We start from the raw sequence: 18,439 nt of genomic DNA, 5'->3' as shown, positions 1-18,439 counted from the left end.
GGAAACACTGGAACAGCATGGGGGTACACGTGGATGTGAGTGCAGGTAAGCGTGGTCTGTACACAGGAACCGAGTGTGGTTATGGGTGGAATCAGGATAGCGTGAAGGTAAACGTGAGCCTGAATGTAGGTAAGTGTGAGCTGGATGAGAGAACCAGGACAGATATTGACTGGACTAGACAAACCAAGAAAAGACTACACTGAACAGGAACCACAAAGGCCTGAAGGCAGCGAGGCAAGGAAGCAGGGGAAGTAGGACAGCAACAGGGAAGGAATCAGGGACAGAGGGGAACAATGAAGCAGGCAAGGCGGAAGGCTACAGGACCAGAAGAGCAGAGGCACAAGGCCATGGAGCAAGACAGGTAGCAAGAAGCCCGGAGGCACACAGGAAGTAACAGGAAGCTAAAGCAGGGAGCCCAAGGGAACTCGATGCCGAAGCACCAAGGCATGGGCTAGGCGGGGTTAAGTAGGGAGTTCAGGGCATGGAGCAGATAGGTAGGACAGACTGTGCCAGCCAGGGGAGCTTGCTCATGAGGGGCCTCTGGTGGTGAGGAGGCTGCACAGCAGCCATAGTCATAACACTCCCACAGTCTTTTGGGTACTACCATCTTCCTGGGGGGGAACTGGTACAGCAGATCTGAGAATAATTCTTGCCGGATTAATGATGTGATGAGGACTTTCCTTAAGATCCTAATTTGAAAGGATCAGGAAAGGGCATCCACTCTTACGTTCTTGGTTGCAGGTCAGCAGCGAAGCTCAAAGTCAAAACAGTGGAAAAAGAGTGACAGCGAGCCTGGCTAGGGTTGAGTTGTTAAGCTTGCTGAAGATACTCCAGGTGATTATGGTCAGTATAGATCATGATCTGATGCTTGGCCCCTCCTCCAAGAGGTGGCACCATGCTTCCAGGGTCTATAGTATCCCAGATTACCTCTGGAGTTCTTTTTATATAATCGGGGCTACATTGGCCACCTTCCAGTCTTCAGATATAACGGATGATTTTAATGATAGGTTACAAATTACTTGTAACAGGTCTGAAATTTCATTTTTTTAGTTGTTTCAGAACTCTGGCATGTATACCATCTGGTCCAGGTGATTTGCTAATCTTCAGTTTTTCAATCAGGTCTCTTCACAATGGCCTTATCTTCCCTAACTGCCCCTTTAACCCCTCAATCATCTAACGATCCCACCAACTCCTTGGCAGGCTTCCTGCTTCAAATATATTTTAAAAATTATTTTATTATGCGTTTTTGTCTCTACGGCCAACTTTTTTTCAAATTCTTTTTTTTTAAGCCTGTCTTATTAATGTTTTACATTTAACTTGCCAATGCTAATGTTTTTTCCTATTTTCTTCAGATGGAGCCTTCTTCCAATCAAGGAGTGATCAAGAGGTGACCCAGGAAATTATAGATCTGTGCCAGGCAAAATGGTAGAAATTATCATAAAGATCAAAATTGCTGATATAGATAAGCATAGTTTAATGGGACAAAGCCAATATGGCATTAGCCAAGGGAAGTTTTGCCTCAGAAATTTGCTACATTTTTGTTGAGGGCATAAATAAACATGTGGATAAAGGTGAGCCAGTTGATATAGTGTATCTGGATTTCTAGAAAGCATTTGACAAAGTCCTTCATGAGAGACTTCTTAGGAACTGAGAAAGTCATGGGATAGTGGGCAGTGTCCTATTGTGGATTGTGAACTGGTTAAAAGATAGAAAACAGAAAGAAAAAAAGGTAAATGGTGGAGTGCCCCAGGGATCTGTTCTGAGGCCACTACTTTTTAATATATTTACAAATGAATTGGAAATGGGAACAAGTGAGGTGATCAAATTTGCCAATGACACAAAATTATTCAAAGTTGTCAAATCACAAGAGGATTGTGAGAAATTGCAAGAGGACATTGAAAACCTGGGAGACTGGACATGCAAATGGCAAATGAAGTTTTCTCTACAGGAAACCTTGCTCCATAGCCAGTCTTAATAAAGTGCTCACCAAAGAACTCGACCGACTGGACCTCACAGACGCCTCATCAGCTATCAACTCTTGGCTTGAGATAACAAACAAGGTCGCAGATCTATCATGCCCATCCATCACCAAATCTCTTAAACCACCTCAAGCAAATAGACACCCGTGGTACACTCTGACACTAAAAACTCTAAAACAAGAACTTAGGAAAAAGGAAAACATCTGGCGCAAATCTCCATCCACCACCACAATTCTAAACTACAAATCCCACCTCAATACATACAGAATAGCTATCCTCAAGGCAAAAAAAGACTTTTTTGCAAAAAAAATCCATAACTTCGTATTCGACTCCAAAGCTCTATTCTCATTTGTATCATCCCTTACAAAACCCGCTCCACCCATCATCCCAGACGAACAAGCAGCCGACAAAGCATTGGAACTAGCAATTTACTTCGATAACAAGATCACCAACCTTCTCAAACCAATCTCCACCCAACAGCTGACAGCATCAACACCCCATAGCATCTCCATCTCAATCTCCACTCAACTTCGGACAGAAACACCCCATAGCACTCCGATACTCATCAAAAAATGCAGTCTATCATCATTCGAGACCCCATCTTCCCTAGAAATCGAAATCATCCTCAATAAACTTAAACCATCCTCTCACCCACTGGACACCATTCCCTCCAATCTTTTACTATCTACTCCCAGCACCATCTCCAAAGCATTAGCTAACATCATAAGCTGCTCCTTAACTCAAGGAAAGGTCCCAGAACAACTGAAAATAGCCATCCTGAAACCACTACTTAAAAAACCCAATTTGCCAACAACAGACCCTGCCAATTTCCGCCCGATAGCCAATCTACCTCTAATCTAATGTGTGATGGTAAACGGAACCTTCTCTGAAGAGAGAGCGGTTTTAAGTGGTGTACCACAAGGATCGGTGTTGGGACCGGTCCTGTTCAATATCTTTGTGAGCGACATTGCGGACGGGATAGAAGGTAAGGTTTGTCTTTTTGCGGATGACACTAAGATCTGCAACAGAGTGGACACGCCGGAAGGAGTGGAGAGAATGAGACGGGATCTAAGGAAACTGGAAGAGTGGTCGAAGATATGGCAGCTGAGATTCAATGCCAAGAAGTGCAAAGTCATGCATATGGGGAGCGGAAATCCGAATGAACTGTATTCGATGGGGGGGGAAAGGCTGACGTGCACGGAGCAGGAGAGGGACCTTGGGGTGATGGTGTCTAATGATATGAAGTCTGCGAAACAATGCGACAAGGCGATAGCAAAAGCCAGAAGAATGCTGGGCTGCATTGAGAGAGGAATATCGAGTAAGAAAAGGGAAGTGATTATTCCCTTGTACAGGTCCTTGGTGAGGCCTCACCTGGAGTACTGTGTTCAGTTCTGGAGACCGTATCTACAAAAAGACAAAGACAAGATGGAAGCGGTACAGAGAAGGGCGACCAGGAAGGTGGAGGATCTTCATCACATGACGTACGAGGAGAGATTGAAGAATCTAAATATGTACACCCTGGAGGAAAGGAGGAGCAGAGGTGATATGATACAGACTTTCAGATACTTGAAAGGTTTTAATGATCCAAAGGCAACAACAAACCTTTACCATAAGAAAAAAATCAGCAGAACCAGGGGTCACGATTTGAAGCTCCAGGGAGGAAGATTCAGAACCAATGTCAGGAAGTATTTCTTCACGGAGAGGGTGGTGGATGCCTGGAATGCCCTTCCGGAGGAAGTGGTGAAGACCAGAACTGTGAAGGACTTCAAAGGGGCGTGGGATAAACACTGTGGATCCATAAAGTCAAGAGGCCGCCAATGAAGAGTGGGTGACTCGCCAGAATGATGGCTACTGCCTGGAGACAATACCCTTATTCAATAAACATACACATGGTTACTGTGACTCCAACATCACTCTAAGCTTCAACAGCAAGAGGAAATGTGGAAAAAAGGATTTGCACTCACAAAGACGGGAGTAGCTCGCTTGTTACGGCGGTTACTACCCCAAACCAAATATCCAAATTACCACCTCCACCTTCCTCTATTCCTGATGCCTTTCAACTAGCTTGATCACTCCATTCTTATACTTCACTTTCAATGCATATCCAGCATAGTTCTCTGCTTCAACAGCAGGGGAAAAGAAAAACTGTTACTTCACACATCCAGCAGAGCTCTCTGCTTAAACGGCAGGGGAGAAGAAAAAAGGGTTCGCACTCACAAAGCGGGGAGTAGCTGGCTTGTTACGGCGGTTACTACCCCAAACCAAATGTACCTGATACTTCACTCTCGACGCATATCCAGCATGGCTCTTTGCTTCAACGGCATGGGAGAAAGACTGATACATCACGAATTTCCAGCATAGCTCTCTGCTTCAACGGCAGGGGAAAAGAAAAACTGATACTTCACGCATATCCAGCATAACTTCAACGGCAGGGGAGAAGAAAAAAGGATTCACACTCACAAAGCGGGGAGTAGCTGGCTTGTTACGGCGGTTACTACCCCAAACCAAATGTGCCTGATACTTCACTTTCGATGCATATCCAGCATAGCTCTCTGCTTCAACGGCAGGGGAGAAGAAAAAAACTGATACCTCACGCATATCCAGCATAGCTCCCTGCTTCAACGGCAGGGGAGAAGATAAACAACCAATAAGGGCTGTATAACATAATCTGGGTAAAAACAAATAAGCATGGGTGTAGCTTGCTTATTGCGGCAGTTACTTCCCCTACTACCTCTAACTAATCAAGATAGATATTTCACTTGGATGCAGCTCCATCACCGCTCTCTACATTAATGGCGGGGGTGGAAGGGAATTAGAACCAAGAGCTAAGAGAAACAGATAAGTATGAGAGAAGAAATGAGGGAAGCTTGCTGGGCAGACTGGATGGGCCATTTGGTCTTCTTCTGCCGTCATTTCTATGTTTCTATGTTTCTATAATCTCAAGAGTAATGGAGAGATTCGTCAATAAACAACTGTCCGATTACCTGGAGGAGAACAATATACTCTCCCCCTTTTAGTTTGGATTCAGAAAATCGCAAAACACAGAAGCTCTACTAACTTCACTATCCGACACCATTCTCCTCAACCTTGAAAGAAAACAATCATACCTCCTTATTCTTCTTGATTTATCCGCCACATTCGACACGGTAAATCATGACATCCTCCTCGAACAGCTATTGGATATAGGAATCCAAGGAGAAGCTCTCAGTTGGTTTCACTCATTCCTAGAAAATAGATCCTATAAAGTCAAGATAAACAACGCAGAATCACCTCCTATCAAATCTTGCAGAGGAGTACCTCAAGGTTCTTCACTCTCCCCCACCCTTTTTAACATTTACCTGCTTCCGCTCTGTCACCTACTCTCCAGCCTCAAGCTAAAGCACTATATTTTCGCGGATGACATTCAGATACTTCTCCCCATTACAGAATCACTGCAAAAAACCTGGACTCATTGGAACAACTGTTTACTATCCATCAATTCCCTTTTGTCCAGCCTCAAACTTATACTAAACACAAACAAAACAGAAATCCTCATCATCTCACCTGACGAAAAACACACTACCTTCAACATCCAAAACTTAACACAATCCACAATACCACCCATCAACCACTCACCGTCAGTCAGAGACTTAGGGGTGCGCATCGACAATCAATTCAACCTTAAATCCTTCATCCACAACACAACTAAAGAATGTTATTTCAAACTTCAAGTGCTAAAAAATCTGAAACCACTCCTCCACTTCAGTGACTTCCGTTTAGTAGTTCAGTCTATAATTCTATCCAAGTTAGACTACTGCAATTCTCTTCTGCTAGGTCTTCCGTTATCAGCCATAAAACCCTTACAGATGGTACAAAACGCCGCGGCGAGGTTACTCACCAATACCAACAAAAGAGCCCACATCACTCCAATTCTGCTCTACCTCCACTGGCTTCCCATAAAAGCAAGAATCACATTCAAGACTTTATCAATGATCCATAAGGATATTATGGGCAGTGCCCACTTAAATCTTACCTCGCAACTACGCCTTCACACATCAAAAAGACCTATCAGATTTAATTATAAAGGTTCTTTATTTGCTCCCCCGATCAAAACTTCGCTAGCTAAAAGGGCACTCTCCACAGCCGGACCCACCCTTTGGAATTCATTACCGCCTGATCTGTGACTTGAAACCTGCCATCTAACATTCAAGAAAAACCTAAAAACGTGGCTCTTCCGGCAAGCCTATCCGGAATCGAAGGAACACTTTGACTCCGATCAATGAGCAAAATAGCTCACTACAAGGCCCAACACAGACCTTTTACCTATCGTTTATTCTTGTTAGTTGACAACTACTATTGTCGTATATTGTATATATGTGTTTTATCTATCACATCTAATTTTATCATTTATTGATTTTAGTTCTTTTTGTTCAATTTGTGGATTGTTTAATGTAAACCCGAACGTTACCTGTTCAATACTCTATTGTTTAATGTAACGCCTTACGGCGAAAGTTTTGTTCTTTGGAAACCGTCTTGATTTGATTTGCATATCGAGAAAGTCGGTATATAAAAACCCTAAATAAATAAATAAATAAATAAATAAATAAATAGATAAGTGTAAAGTGATGCACTTAGGGAAGAGAAACCCAAATCATAGCTACAAAATGCAAGGTTCCACGTTAGGAGTCACCACTCAGGAAAAGGATCTAGGTGTCATCATTTAAAATACATTGAAATCTTCTGCTCAGTGTGCAGCAGCAGTCAAGAAAGCAAAACGAATACTAGGGATTACTAGGAAAGGAATGGAGAATAAAACAGAGAATATCATAATGTCTCTGTATCGCTCTATGGTGCAACCTCATCTTGAGTATTGTGTGCAGTTCTGGTCCCCACATCTCAAAAAAGATGTAGCAGAATTAGAAAAGGTACAGAGAAGGGCGACCAAGATGATAAAGGGGATGGAACAATTTTCTTATGAAGAAAGGCTAAAGAGGTTAGGACTCTTCAGCTTGGAGAAGAGATCGCTGAGGGGGGATATGATAAGAGATCTATAAAATAATGAGTGGAATGGAACAAGTAAACATTAATCAGTTGTTTACTTTTTCAAAAAGCACAAAGACCAGGGAACACACAATGAAGTTACTGGGTAGTACATTTAAAACTAATAAGAGAAAATATTTTTTTACGGAACGCATAATTAAGCTCTGGAATTCATTGCCAGAGGATGTGGTGAAAGCTATTAATGTAGCAGGTTTGAACAAGTTCTAGAGGAAAAGTCCATAAACCATTATTAAGGTGGAGTTGCAGAAATCCATTGCTTATCCCTGGGATAAGCAGCTTGGAATCTGTCTACCCCTTGGGATCCTGCCAGGTTCTTGTGACCTGGATTGGCCATTGTTGGAAATAGGATTCTGGGCTTGATGGATCCCTGGTCTGACTCAGTATAGCAAACCTTATGTTCTTTATTTTTGAAGGGAGATCTTTTGGCTATAATAGCTTCTTTAAAAATCAGCAAGCACAATGCACCCGCAGATTTTACCCCTGTTTGGGGCACTATAAAATTATCCCCTAAATTCTGGAGGCTTAATCTTAGTGTTTTTGCTTAGATTGTTTAATAAGAAATGTTTATCAAAGATTCTAATCCCAGGGATGTCTTTCTTGACAACATCTGTGAAAATTATGTAAATAAATAAAGTGGAAAAGAGAGGGAAGGGGAGAAGAAGTGGATAGGAAATGGAAGGAGAAGAGGAGGTTCTGAGACTAGGACTGTGTATTCAGGACTTGATGGGAGGAGAGAGAGAATACATAAGCAGTGGTGTGAGAAGGGGGGAATGGAAGAATGTTCCAGGACCAGGGACTTAGAGAGGGGGATCTTGTCTCTCATTTCCCATCTCAAGCTGCAGAAGTTGCCCCCCACACACATCCACACCCAGTGTTAATCACTCACTCAAACCATTCACTCATCTCTTATTCCCTCAGTGTCCCATCCCCTAGTGCTGATTCCCTCCCCTCTGCAGATTGGCTCCACACACACACACACACACACACTAGGATGCAACAGGATCTGTGCAGCCCTCTAACTTCTAGGTTTTTTTTTACCAAAGGAAACCCTTACACACAGAATTCTCATTAAAATTATATCCTAGGACTGTTAATTAAAATGGAAATGTATCCCTTACCCAGAGAACTCAGCATCTGATAATTCTCCTTCATCACATCCTTGTAAAGCTCCTTCTGCCGTTCTTCTAAACCCTCCCACTCCTCTTGGGAGAAATAGACAGCGATGTCCTCAAAGGTTACTGGGACCTGAAACACAAACCAGAAACTCACTCAGCTCATTCTGCATCTCCTCTGTCAGGAGACCTCCCAGTGCTGGGGCTCAGCAGGGCAGGGGGAGAGGTTTCTGGGTGTAAATATTATAATTCACAGTCACACAACTCACAAACCAGAGCAGGATTATAGCAACTGGAAACCAGTTACACACAAAACCTGGGACACAAAATCTCACTTTGTGAGACTTCCAGTCTCTCTTCTCACACTCAGGAGGGTCCCAAAGTGCCTTTTCAGTAGCCCAGGTCTGTTCATGGTCCTAATAAAGGAGCTGATGCAAAAAGCTGAATGTTAAAACTGTTTTCTAATGCACAAACTATTTTTTTAAAACTTCCAACAAAGTAAGTTAATTGTATGAAACATAGAAACATAGAAACATAGAAATGATGGCAGAAGAAGACCAAATGGCCCATCTAGTCTGCCCAGCAAGCTTCACACATTTTTTTCTCTCATACTTATCATTTTCTCTTAACTCTTGGTTCTATTTCCCTTCCACCCCCACCATTGATGTAGAGAGCAGTGATGGAGCTGCATCCAAGTGAAATACCTAGCTTGATTAGTTAGGGGTAGTAGGGGTAGTAACTGCTGCAATAAGCAAGCTACACCCATGTTTATTCCCTTTACCCAGACTATGTCATACAGCCCCTATTGGTTGTTTTTCTTCTCTCCTGCCGTTGAAGCAGAGAGCCATGCTGGTTATGCATTGAAAGTGAAGTATCAGGCCCTTTTGGTTTAGGGTAGTAACTGCCGTAACAAGCCAGCTACTCCCTGCTCTGTGAGTGCGAATCCTTTTTTTTTTTTCTTCTCCCCTGCAGTTGAAGCTATTCTGGATATTTATTTATTTATTTATTTAAGGTTTTTCTATACCGGCATTCATGATAAGATCATATCATGCCGGTTTACATATAACAGGGGGTGCAAAAACTGTTCTTTTAACAAGTGCAACGGAAGCAAAAGTTACAATAAAACAAGGTTGTAGAACTGGGAGAGGAAGGAAATAAGGATAGTAGCGTAAAAATTTACAGAGGTAACTTATTTACATTGTGCAGTGATGTCTCTTTATGGATATTAACATTGTGCAGTGAGGTCTCTCAATGGATATTTGACTCCGGAAAGGCTTGCCTGAATAGCCAAGTCTTAAGTTTTTTTTTGAATGTTGGTAAGCAGGGTTCAAGTCTAAGGTCCGGTGGTAAGGTATTCCAAAGAGAGGGGCCCGCTGTAGAAAAGGCCCGGTCTCTGAGTGCCTTATGGAGTGTAGATTTAGTTGGAGGAACGGTCAGGGAGCCTTTGTAGGCGTCTCTGATAGGTCTGGATGATGAGTGCATTCTGAGGGGGATTTGGAGGTTGAGAGGGGCCTGTGAGTGGATGGATTTGTGGATGATGGTGATGGACTTGTGTAGGATTCTGTAGTGTATTGGCAGCCAGTGAAGATTAGATAGAATTGGCGAGATGTGGTCTCTTCTTCTGGAATTTGTCAGAATTCTGGCTGCCGCGTTCTGTAGCATCTGAAGTGGTTTTATGTATGAGGCTGGGAGACCTAGCAATATTGAATTGCAGTAGTCCATCTTGGAGAAAATTACTGATTGCAAGACTGTTCTGAAGTCATGAAAGTGTAGTAGTGGTTTCATTCTCTTGATTACCTGCAGCTTGTAGAAGCAGTTCCTGGTTGTATTGTTTATAAATGCTTTTAGGTTCAGGTGTTTGTCTATTACTACCCCTAGGTCTCTTGCATGTGTAGCAATGGTGTTAACTGTTGCAGAGTGTGGGGAGTTGCTATTTTCAGGGGAGATGAGGAGGAGTTCTGTTTTGGCCGAGTTTAGAATCAGGTTTAGGTTAGCGAGGAGTTGGTTGATCTCTTGTAGGCAGTTTTCCCAGTATTTGAGGGTTTTAGAGATGGTTTCTTTGATGGGTATCAAGATTTGTACGTCGTCGGCGTATAAGAAATGTTTTAGTTGTAGGTTGGTTAACAGTTGGCATAGAGGAAGAAGGTATATGTTGAAAAGGGTTGGGGATAGTGAGGAGCCTTGAGGAACTCCTTGTGAGGAATTGTAGCGGGGAGATTCTTTATTATTGATTTTAACTTTGTAGCCTCTGTTACAGAGGAAAGACTTGAACCAAGTGTAAGCAGAGCCTGTAATTCCAATGTCTGAAAGGCGGTTGAGGAGGGTGGCATGATTGACCGTATCGAAGGCTGCCGTGAAGCCTCAGCTTTTCTTATTCCCCTGCTGTTGAAGCAGAGAGCTATGCTGGAAATGCTTGATGTATCAGCCTCTCCCATGCCATGAAGCAGAGAGCCATGCTGGATATGCATCGAAAGCGAAGTATCAGGCACATTTGGTTTGGGGTAGTAACCGCCGTAATAAGCCAGCTACTCCCCGCTTTGTGAGTGCGAACCCTCTTTTCTTCTCCCCTGCCGTTGAAGCAGAGAACTATGCTGTATATGCTTGGAAAGTGAAGTATTAGGCTTATTTGGTTTGGGGTAGTAACCGCCGTAACAAGCCAGCTACTCCCCTCTTTGTGATATCAAATCCTTTTTTCCACATTTCCTCTTGCCGTTGAAGCTTAGAGCGATGTTGGAGTCACAGTAAGCATCTGTATGTTTATTTAATAAGGGTATTGTCTCCGGGCAGTAGCCATCGTTCTGGTGAGCCACCCACTCTACATTGGCGGTCTCTTGACTTTATGGATCCACAGTGTTTATCCCACGCCCCTTTGAAGTCCCTCACAGTTCTGGTCTTCACCACTTCCTCCGGAAGGGCATTCCAGGCATCCACCACCCTCTCCGTGAAGAAATACTTCCTGACATTGGTTCTGAATCTTCCTCCCTGGAGCTTCAAATCGTGACCCCTGGTTCTGCTGATTTTCTTCCTACGGAAAAGGTTTGTCATTGTCTTTGGATCATTAAAACCTTTCAAGTATCTGAAAGTCTGTATCATATCACCTCTGCTCCTCCTCTCCTCCAGGGGAGAAGGCTTGTTCTTTTTGCATTTGGTACATGGTGTGTCTCCTCATCACAGGTCTAATTTAGATTCTTCAATCTCTCCTCGTAAGTCATCCGATGAAGATCCTCCACCTTCCTGGTCGCCCTTCTCTGTACCGCTTCCATCTTGTCTTTGTCTTTTTGAAGATACGGTCTCCAGAACTGAACACAGTATTCCAGGTGAGGCCTCACCAAGGACCTGTACAGGGGAATAATCACTTCCCTTTTCTTACTCGATATTCCTCTCTCTATGCAGCCCAGCATTCTTCTGGCTTTTGCTATCGCCTTGTCGCATTGTTTCGCAGACTTCATATCATTAGATACTATCACCCCAAGGTCCCTCTCCTGCTCCGTGCACATCAGCCTTCCCCCCCCCATCGAATACATTTCATTCGGATTTCCACTCCCCATATGCATGACTTTGCATTTCTTTGCATTGAATCTCAGCTGCCATGTCTTCGACCACTCTTCCAGTTTCCTTAGATCCCGTCTCATTCTCTCCACTCCTTCCGGCGTGTCCACTCTGTTGCAGATCTTAGTGTCATCCGCAAAAAGACAAACCTTACCTTCAATCCCGTCCGCAATGTCGCTCACAAAGATATTGAACAGGACCGGTCCCAACACCGATCCTTGCGGTACACCACTTATAACCGCTCTCTCCTCAGAGAAGGTTCCATTTACCATCACACATTGTCTTCTGTCCGTCAACCAATTTGCAATCCAGGTCACCACATCGGCACTCACTCCCAAGCTTCTTGTTTTATTCACCAGTCTCCTGTGCGGAACCGTATCAAAAGCTTTGCTGAAATCCAAGTATATGATATCGAGTGCTCTTCCTTGATCCAATTCCTTGGTTACCCAGTCAAAAAAGTCAATCAGATTTGTCTGACAGGATCTTCCCCTGGTGAATCCATGTTGCCTCTGGTCCTTCGATTCTCCGGACTGTAGATTGTTCACTATTCTCTCTTTCAGCAGTGACTCCATTACTTTTCCCACCACCGAAGTGAGGCTAACTGGTCTGTAGTTTCCAGCCTCCTCCCTGTTGCCACTCTTGTGAAGCGGGACCACCACCGCTCTTCTCCAATCACTCGGCACCACTCCCGTTTCTAGGGATCTATTGAACAGGTCACACAGTGGAGCCGCCAGAACATCTCTGAGCTCCCTCAATATCCTTGGATGAATACCATCAGGCCCCATGGCTTTGTCCACTTTCAGGTTCTTTAGCTCTTCCCACACTTTTTCTACTGTGAAAGGATTTTCATCTATTCCACTTCCCTCCAGTTTCTTGTTGTGTAGAGATGGTCCTTCTCCAGGGTCTTCTTTAGTGAACACAGAGCTGAAGTATTCGTTTAATATTTCTGCCATTTCTTCGTCACTCTCCACACATTGATCATTACCACCTTTCAATTTTGCTATACCACTTTGGACCTTTCTCTTTTCGCTGATGTATCTGAAAAATGTTTTGTCACCATTTTTTATCTCCTTGGCAATCCTCTCTTCCGCTTGACTTTTTGCCAACTTGATTAATTTCTTTGTCTCCCTCAGTTGATTCAAATATGCTTCTTTGTGCTCTTCCCTTTGGGATCTTTTATATATCTTGAATGCTGTTCTTTTAGCTTTAATTTTGTCAGCCACCTCCTTTGAGAACCAGATAGGTTTCAGTTTCCTTTTGCTTTTCTTTACAATTCTAACATATAGAGCAGTTGCCTTGGTGATTGCTCCTTTTAGATTGGTCCACTGCTGATCCACATCTCTCTCGTTCTCCCATCCTTTTAGTTCTTCCTCCAGGTACTTACCCATTTCCTCAAAGTCTGTGTTTTTGAACTGTAAAACTCGGGTCTTTGTGGTTCTTTTCCCTATTCTTTTATTGATATTAAACCATACCGTTTGATGGTCACTGCTGCTGAGGTGGGCTCCCACCTGGACATCTGAGACATTATCTGCATTAGTGAGCACTAAGTCGAGTATAGCTCCTTCTCTCGTGGGTTCCAACACCATTTGTTTGAACAAAGATACTTGCATGGCATCCACTATCGCTCTACTATTTTTAGTTTCTGCAGATGGGATTTTCCAGTCTACATCTGGCATATTAAAGTCACCCACGATCACCACTTCTCCCTTCTTACCTATCTTATGGATGTCTTCAACCAGCTCTCTGTCCAGCTCTTCCTTTTGGTTTGGAGGCCTGTAAACCACTCCAATATAAATGGATGCTCCGTCATCTTTTTTTAGGTCGAGCCATAGAGCTTCTTCCTTACCCCAAATTCCTTGTAGCTCAGTTGCTTGGATGTTTTGTCTGACATAAAGAGCCACACCTCCCCCTTTTCTATCCTTTCTGTCCTTCCTTAACAAGTTGTAGCCTGGTATTGTTGCATCCCATTCATGAGATTCTGTGAACCATGTTTCTGTTATAGCAACAATGTCTAATTCTGCCTCAGCCATTAGGGCCTGCAGATCTGGGATTTTATTTCCCAAACTATGAGCATTTGTGGTCATTACCTTCCAGGTACTCTCTTTAAGGTTATTGCATTTCCTGGACTCCTTATAAGATATTAGTTGAGATTTGTTATTCACTTCACTCTTTCTTTTTGTAGTTGTGCCACTGTTGACAGAGTTATTCCTCTCAATTAGATTTTTCTTTTGAGTATGGATCCTGAAATACTGCATGCATTGTGTTTTTTCCCTCTTTTCTGGTAACACTTCAATGTTTTTCTCATGAACTTCTTCAGTTTTTAATATAGAGAAGGCTTTTTCTTTTTGCATTTGGTACATGGTGTGTCTCCTCATCACAGGTCTAATTCTACCAGATCCCACTGTATTCCTGGATTTTAAAGAGTTTCTTAATGACCTGTTTGAGTGGGTATGAGTATGCAAATGTTTGAGTTTGAGTATGCAAATGCATAGGGAGTTAAGAAAAAAAATAAATCACACAAACTAAAAAACGTACGTGCAGAAAATCAAGTTTATGCTCAGAAAACATGGGGGTGTGTGCGCAAATCACGTTTTCGAAGCATAAAATAGGATTTATGCTTTCAGGGGGTCATTTTCAAAGGAGTTACGCATGTAAATGTGACATACTATCGTAGCAATTTTCAAAAGCTATTTACTCGAGTAAAGTGCACTTACTTGAGTAAGTATTTAATGTATTTCCGCCCTGGAGGCGACTGTTCAGTTCCTTGTAAACCGGTGCGATATGTATTCTTTACAGGAACATCGGTATATAAAAATTAAAAATAAATAAATAAATAAATCCTATGGACAATTCAATGGCATATATTGTAGCAATTTTGAAAAGCCCACTTACTTGAGTAAAGTGTATTTACTCGAGCAAAAACCAGTTTTGCTCGAGTAAATGCTTTTTAAAATCTACCCCTCTGTGCATAAATCCTATTTTATACGTGAACTATTTGTGCACATAAACTTTGTTTTCAGTGCAGAAAGCATTTTTTGTGCACATCAATCATATCTTATTTGTGGAAAACATGCGTTTTGTGCCCAAGGCATGTTTTTTATGCATAAAATACCAACTAGAGGTCCCATTACAGGAACTCCAGCTTCTGCCACAGATTACCATCAGTCCTGGAAATTTTTCTCCACCTCGGTCTAGGAGTTAAGCTTCCAGTGCTAAGAAAACCTGAGGTAATCCAGCACACCTCCCTTCATTGGGAGGTAATACCTAATGCCACCATTACCTCGGGATTTCCATGCGAGGGTGCTAACAAACACACAATGTGTACACATTTTTTGTGCACAAAGCTCTTTGCTGCATTGTCAGTCGAGTTTGTGCATAAAAATTGCACAGCTGAAGGTTAAATTGTGCACTGTATCGAGCGCACCTTTTTGCATCCCAGTGCCCCAGGTTAGAAAGCTGCAGCAGGGTCTGTATAGAGAGGGCAGGAAGCTGGGGGCAATCTCCTACCTGAGCAGAAGCGCCTGCAGGCATTTTCCTCTCTGCTTTTGCTGCTTTCAAGATTAGAAATGAATTGGGAATTCTTTCTCGGGCTGAGAAAGAACCAAGTGTTTGTTTCGTGCAGTGCAGCTCAGGAGCGAGAGAAAGGTAGAAGTTGAAATTTGTTGCTGCAGGTTTATGGGTTCAGCTGTTAATCTGCAATTTAAAAGATAAAAGCAAAAACTCTTTGTATCTCTCTCTGTCTATTTCCAACACATGGGAATTCCTTTTTCTGCTGGGCACAAAGTGATGACATCACATATGGGAGGATACAGATTGGTGACGTTCTTGTTTTTGTTATCTATGAAAGCAGCAGCCTGAGGAAATACTAGAGGAGCCGCACTGCACTGCAGGGAATAAATAAAAAACTGCTTTATTGCAGGAGATAAATAGAGCTAGAAGTGAACTTGCAGCTGCCGGGTTAATAATGCCCCAGACTGATTTGCAGAGAGTCGGGAGATGACTCTTAGCATCAGGCTTCTTTAGGGTGCAACCTCTTTCTTTTTCAGCATAATAATTCATAAATCCATCTAAATGCCTGATGAAATTCATACACATGGTTAAAAAAAAAAAAAAGCCCGATGCTGCAACTAATGCCATGGAGATTACTGTGGTGGAAAAAAGTGCACACACTGCCGCAGTGATATGTGCATACGTTTTCTGCATCTGCACTGGGAACTTAAAATCTTAACTTTTGCAGACAAAAAAGGAATGCTGGTGTTCTGTATGCTTACATTGTGATTTTATGTGCACAAATTGTTTGGTTTTTTTGTTCACCGTGTTGCAGTTGGATACTGCTGGCGAGATAGTGGACCCTTGGGCTGGCCTACCTAGGGTGACAGGGTAGGCCAGGAGGCGGAGCTACAGGCAGGAGGTGTTCACCCGGGAACCAGGAACCCCCCGGGAAAAGCCCGTAGGGCACTGGGACCTCGGGACTTGGAACAGAGACTGAAAGTCCAGTGGTTGAAATAGGCTTAGACCGGGACCAGAGCAAACAGGAAGGATCGGAAGTCCAAGGTACCCGGGAAGCAGGGGACCGGCTGTACAGGGCCGAGGGCCGGCTGAAGGCAGGGCAGCGGGTGGCAGCGGAGTCTGTAGCAAACCAGAGGCTGAAGCAGGCTGTAGGCTGAAGCGGAGTCGGTAGCGAACCAGAAGCTGAAGCAGGCTGTAGGCTGAAGCAGAGTCGGTGGTAACCAGAGGCTGAAGCAGGCTGTAGGCTGAAGCAGAGTCGGTGGCAACCGGAAGCTGAAGCAGGCTGTAGGCTGAAGCAGGAGCAGCCCGGGGTCGGAGGCTGGCTGCGGGCTGAAGCGGAGTCAGAGGCAAACCGGAGTCAGAGGCAGGCAGCAGGCAGAAGCGGAGTCAGAGGCAAACCGGAGTCAGAGGCAGGCAGCAGGCAGAAGCGGAGTCAGAGGCAAACCGGAGTCAGAAGCAGGAAACGTGGAGATCACCAGGAACGCAACTAAGAACAATTATGGAGTTGTGAACCTCGTTGCAAGGCGATGAGAGAGAGTTTGGACGCCGGTTATATCGGGGCTCAGATGTGACGTCAGCAGCACGGGCGGGGCCAGGCTTCCGGGAGTTGAGCGCTCAAGACGGGCGTCCTCGCACGCGCGCGAGACTGACGAGAAGCAGGCACGTAATGGCGGCCGCCACGTGGAGTGAGAGCAGCCCCTGGGGTCCAGAGCGGGCGGAATGCGGTGATTCTTGAAACGGAGGTAGGCGGGTTTGAGCCCTAAGCGGAGGGAAGCAGTAGAGACCTCAACAGTACCCCCCCCCCCCCCTTTTAAGGCACCTCTTTAGAGGACCGGGTTTCTCCGGGTGGTCACGATGGAACTGCTGCAACAAGGACTTGTCCAGGATGTTGCGGCTGGGTTCCCAGGTTTTGTCCTCATCGCCGCAACCTTCCCATGCGAGTAGATATTCCCACCTGCGGTTGTAGAAGCGCACGTCCAGGACCTCGCGTACTTGGTAAGTGGGATCATCGTCGATGGTAGTGGAAGAAGGATCCGGAGGTTTGCGGTGATAGCGAGAGAGGACTACGGGCTTAAGCAAGGACACGTGGAAAACATTGTGGACTCGAAGAGAGGACAGCAACCTCAGCTGATACGAAACTGACCCCACTCTTTCGGCAACCTGGAATGGTCCACAGAATCTGGGCGCAAACCTTCGTGAGGGGAGACGGAGGCGGATGTTCTTGGTGCTAAGCCAGACCCGGTCTCCTGGCTGATAGGTAGGAGCCGGTCGTCAGTGGCGGTCAGCCGCCTGTTTGGCGGAAGAGGCTGAGTGGAGCAGTTTGTTCTGGGTCTTCTGCCACAAGGTCTGTAGCTGGCGCGCCGTCAGCTGGGTGGCTGGAGAGGCGCTGGGAATAGCGAGAAGAAGTGGAGGTCTCAGCTGTTTCCCGTAGACTAGCTGGAATGGTGAGAGCCCAGTGGCTGCATTAGCTTGATTGTTATAGGCAAACTCGGCCCAGGGCAGTAGTTCGGACCAGTTGTCTTGTTTTTCATTGGCAAAGGCTCGAAGGTAGGTTTTCAGAGACCGATTCATCCTTTCGGACTGTCCGTTACTCTGCGGGTGGAAAGCTGTAGAGAAGCTGAGCTTTACCTTGAAGCACTTGCAGAGAGCCCTCCAGTAGCGTGCAACAAACTGGGGTCCCCGGTCGGAAACGATGTCCTGCGGGAGGCCGTGTAGCCTGAAGATATGCTGGGCAAAGAGGAGAGCTAGTTCGGGTGCAGAGGGTAACTTGGTCAATGGAACAAGGTGCACCATCTTAGAGAAGCGGTCGACGGTAACCCAGATAACCGTTTGACCGCGAGACGGGGGCAAGTCCACCATGAAGTCTGTAGCTAAATGGGTCCAGGGCTCTGTGGGGATAGGCAGAGGCTGTAGGAGACCGCACAGGGGTCCAGGACTGGGCTTTTGACGGGCCCAGGTGGGACAGGAACCAACGTAAGTGCGTACATCTTGTCGGATGTTGGGCCACCAATAGAAGCGGTTAAGGAATTCCAGGGTTCTTTCGCGTCCTGCGTGCTCTCCAGTGAGGGAGTCATGAGCCCAGCGTAGCGTCTTTAAACGGTCTCGTCGGGGTACCACGGTCCTGTCTTGGGAGAGGACCGTTAGGGCGGACAGGCGAACCTTACTAGGGTCGAGGATATACTGTGGAGGGTTTTGGTGTTCTTCGGAAAAGGAGGTCCGAGAGAGAGCATCAGCTTGGAGATTCTTGGC

The 18,439-nt window shown here is 44.8% G+C and overlaps 1 protein-coding gene across 1 annotated transcript in view; it reads right to left on the bottom strand.

Moving 5' to 3' along the window:
- Nucleotides 1–15,400, bottom strand: part of LOC115085906 (oocyte zinc finger protein XlCOF6-like) — a 35,440-nt gene extending 20,040 nt beyond the window's left edge. The window contains exons 1-2 of the mRNA XM_029592444.1: nucleotides 15,188–15,400; nucleotides 8,138–8,264 (exon numbers count right to left, since the gene is read on the bottom strand). Coding sequence (XP_029448304.1) covers nucleotides 8,138–8,264; nucleotides 15,188–15,211 — 151 coding nt within the window. The 5' untranslated portion in view covers nucleotides 15,212–15,400. The remainder of the gene's footprint in view (nucleotides 1–8,137; nucleotides 8,265–15,187) is intronic.
- Between the last annotated feature and the right edge of the window lie 3,039 nt (nucleotides 15,401–18,439).

This window comes from Rhinatrema bivittatum, chromosome 2 (genome assembly GCF_901001135.1).
Source record: "Rhinatrema bivittatum chromosome 2, aRhiBiv1.1, whole genome shotgun sequence".
NCBI lineage: Eukaryota > Metazoa > Chordata > Amphibia > Gymnophiona > Rhinatrematidae > Rhinatrema > Rhinatrema bivittatum.
The sequence above is the reverse complement of the archived record's forward strand: the minus strand, read 5'-3'. Positions and strand labels throughout refer to the sequence as shown.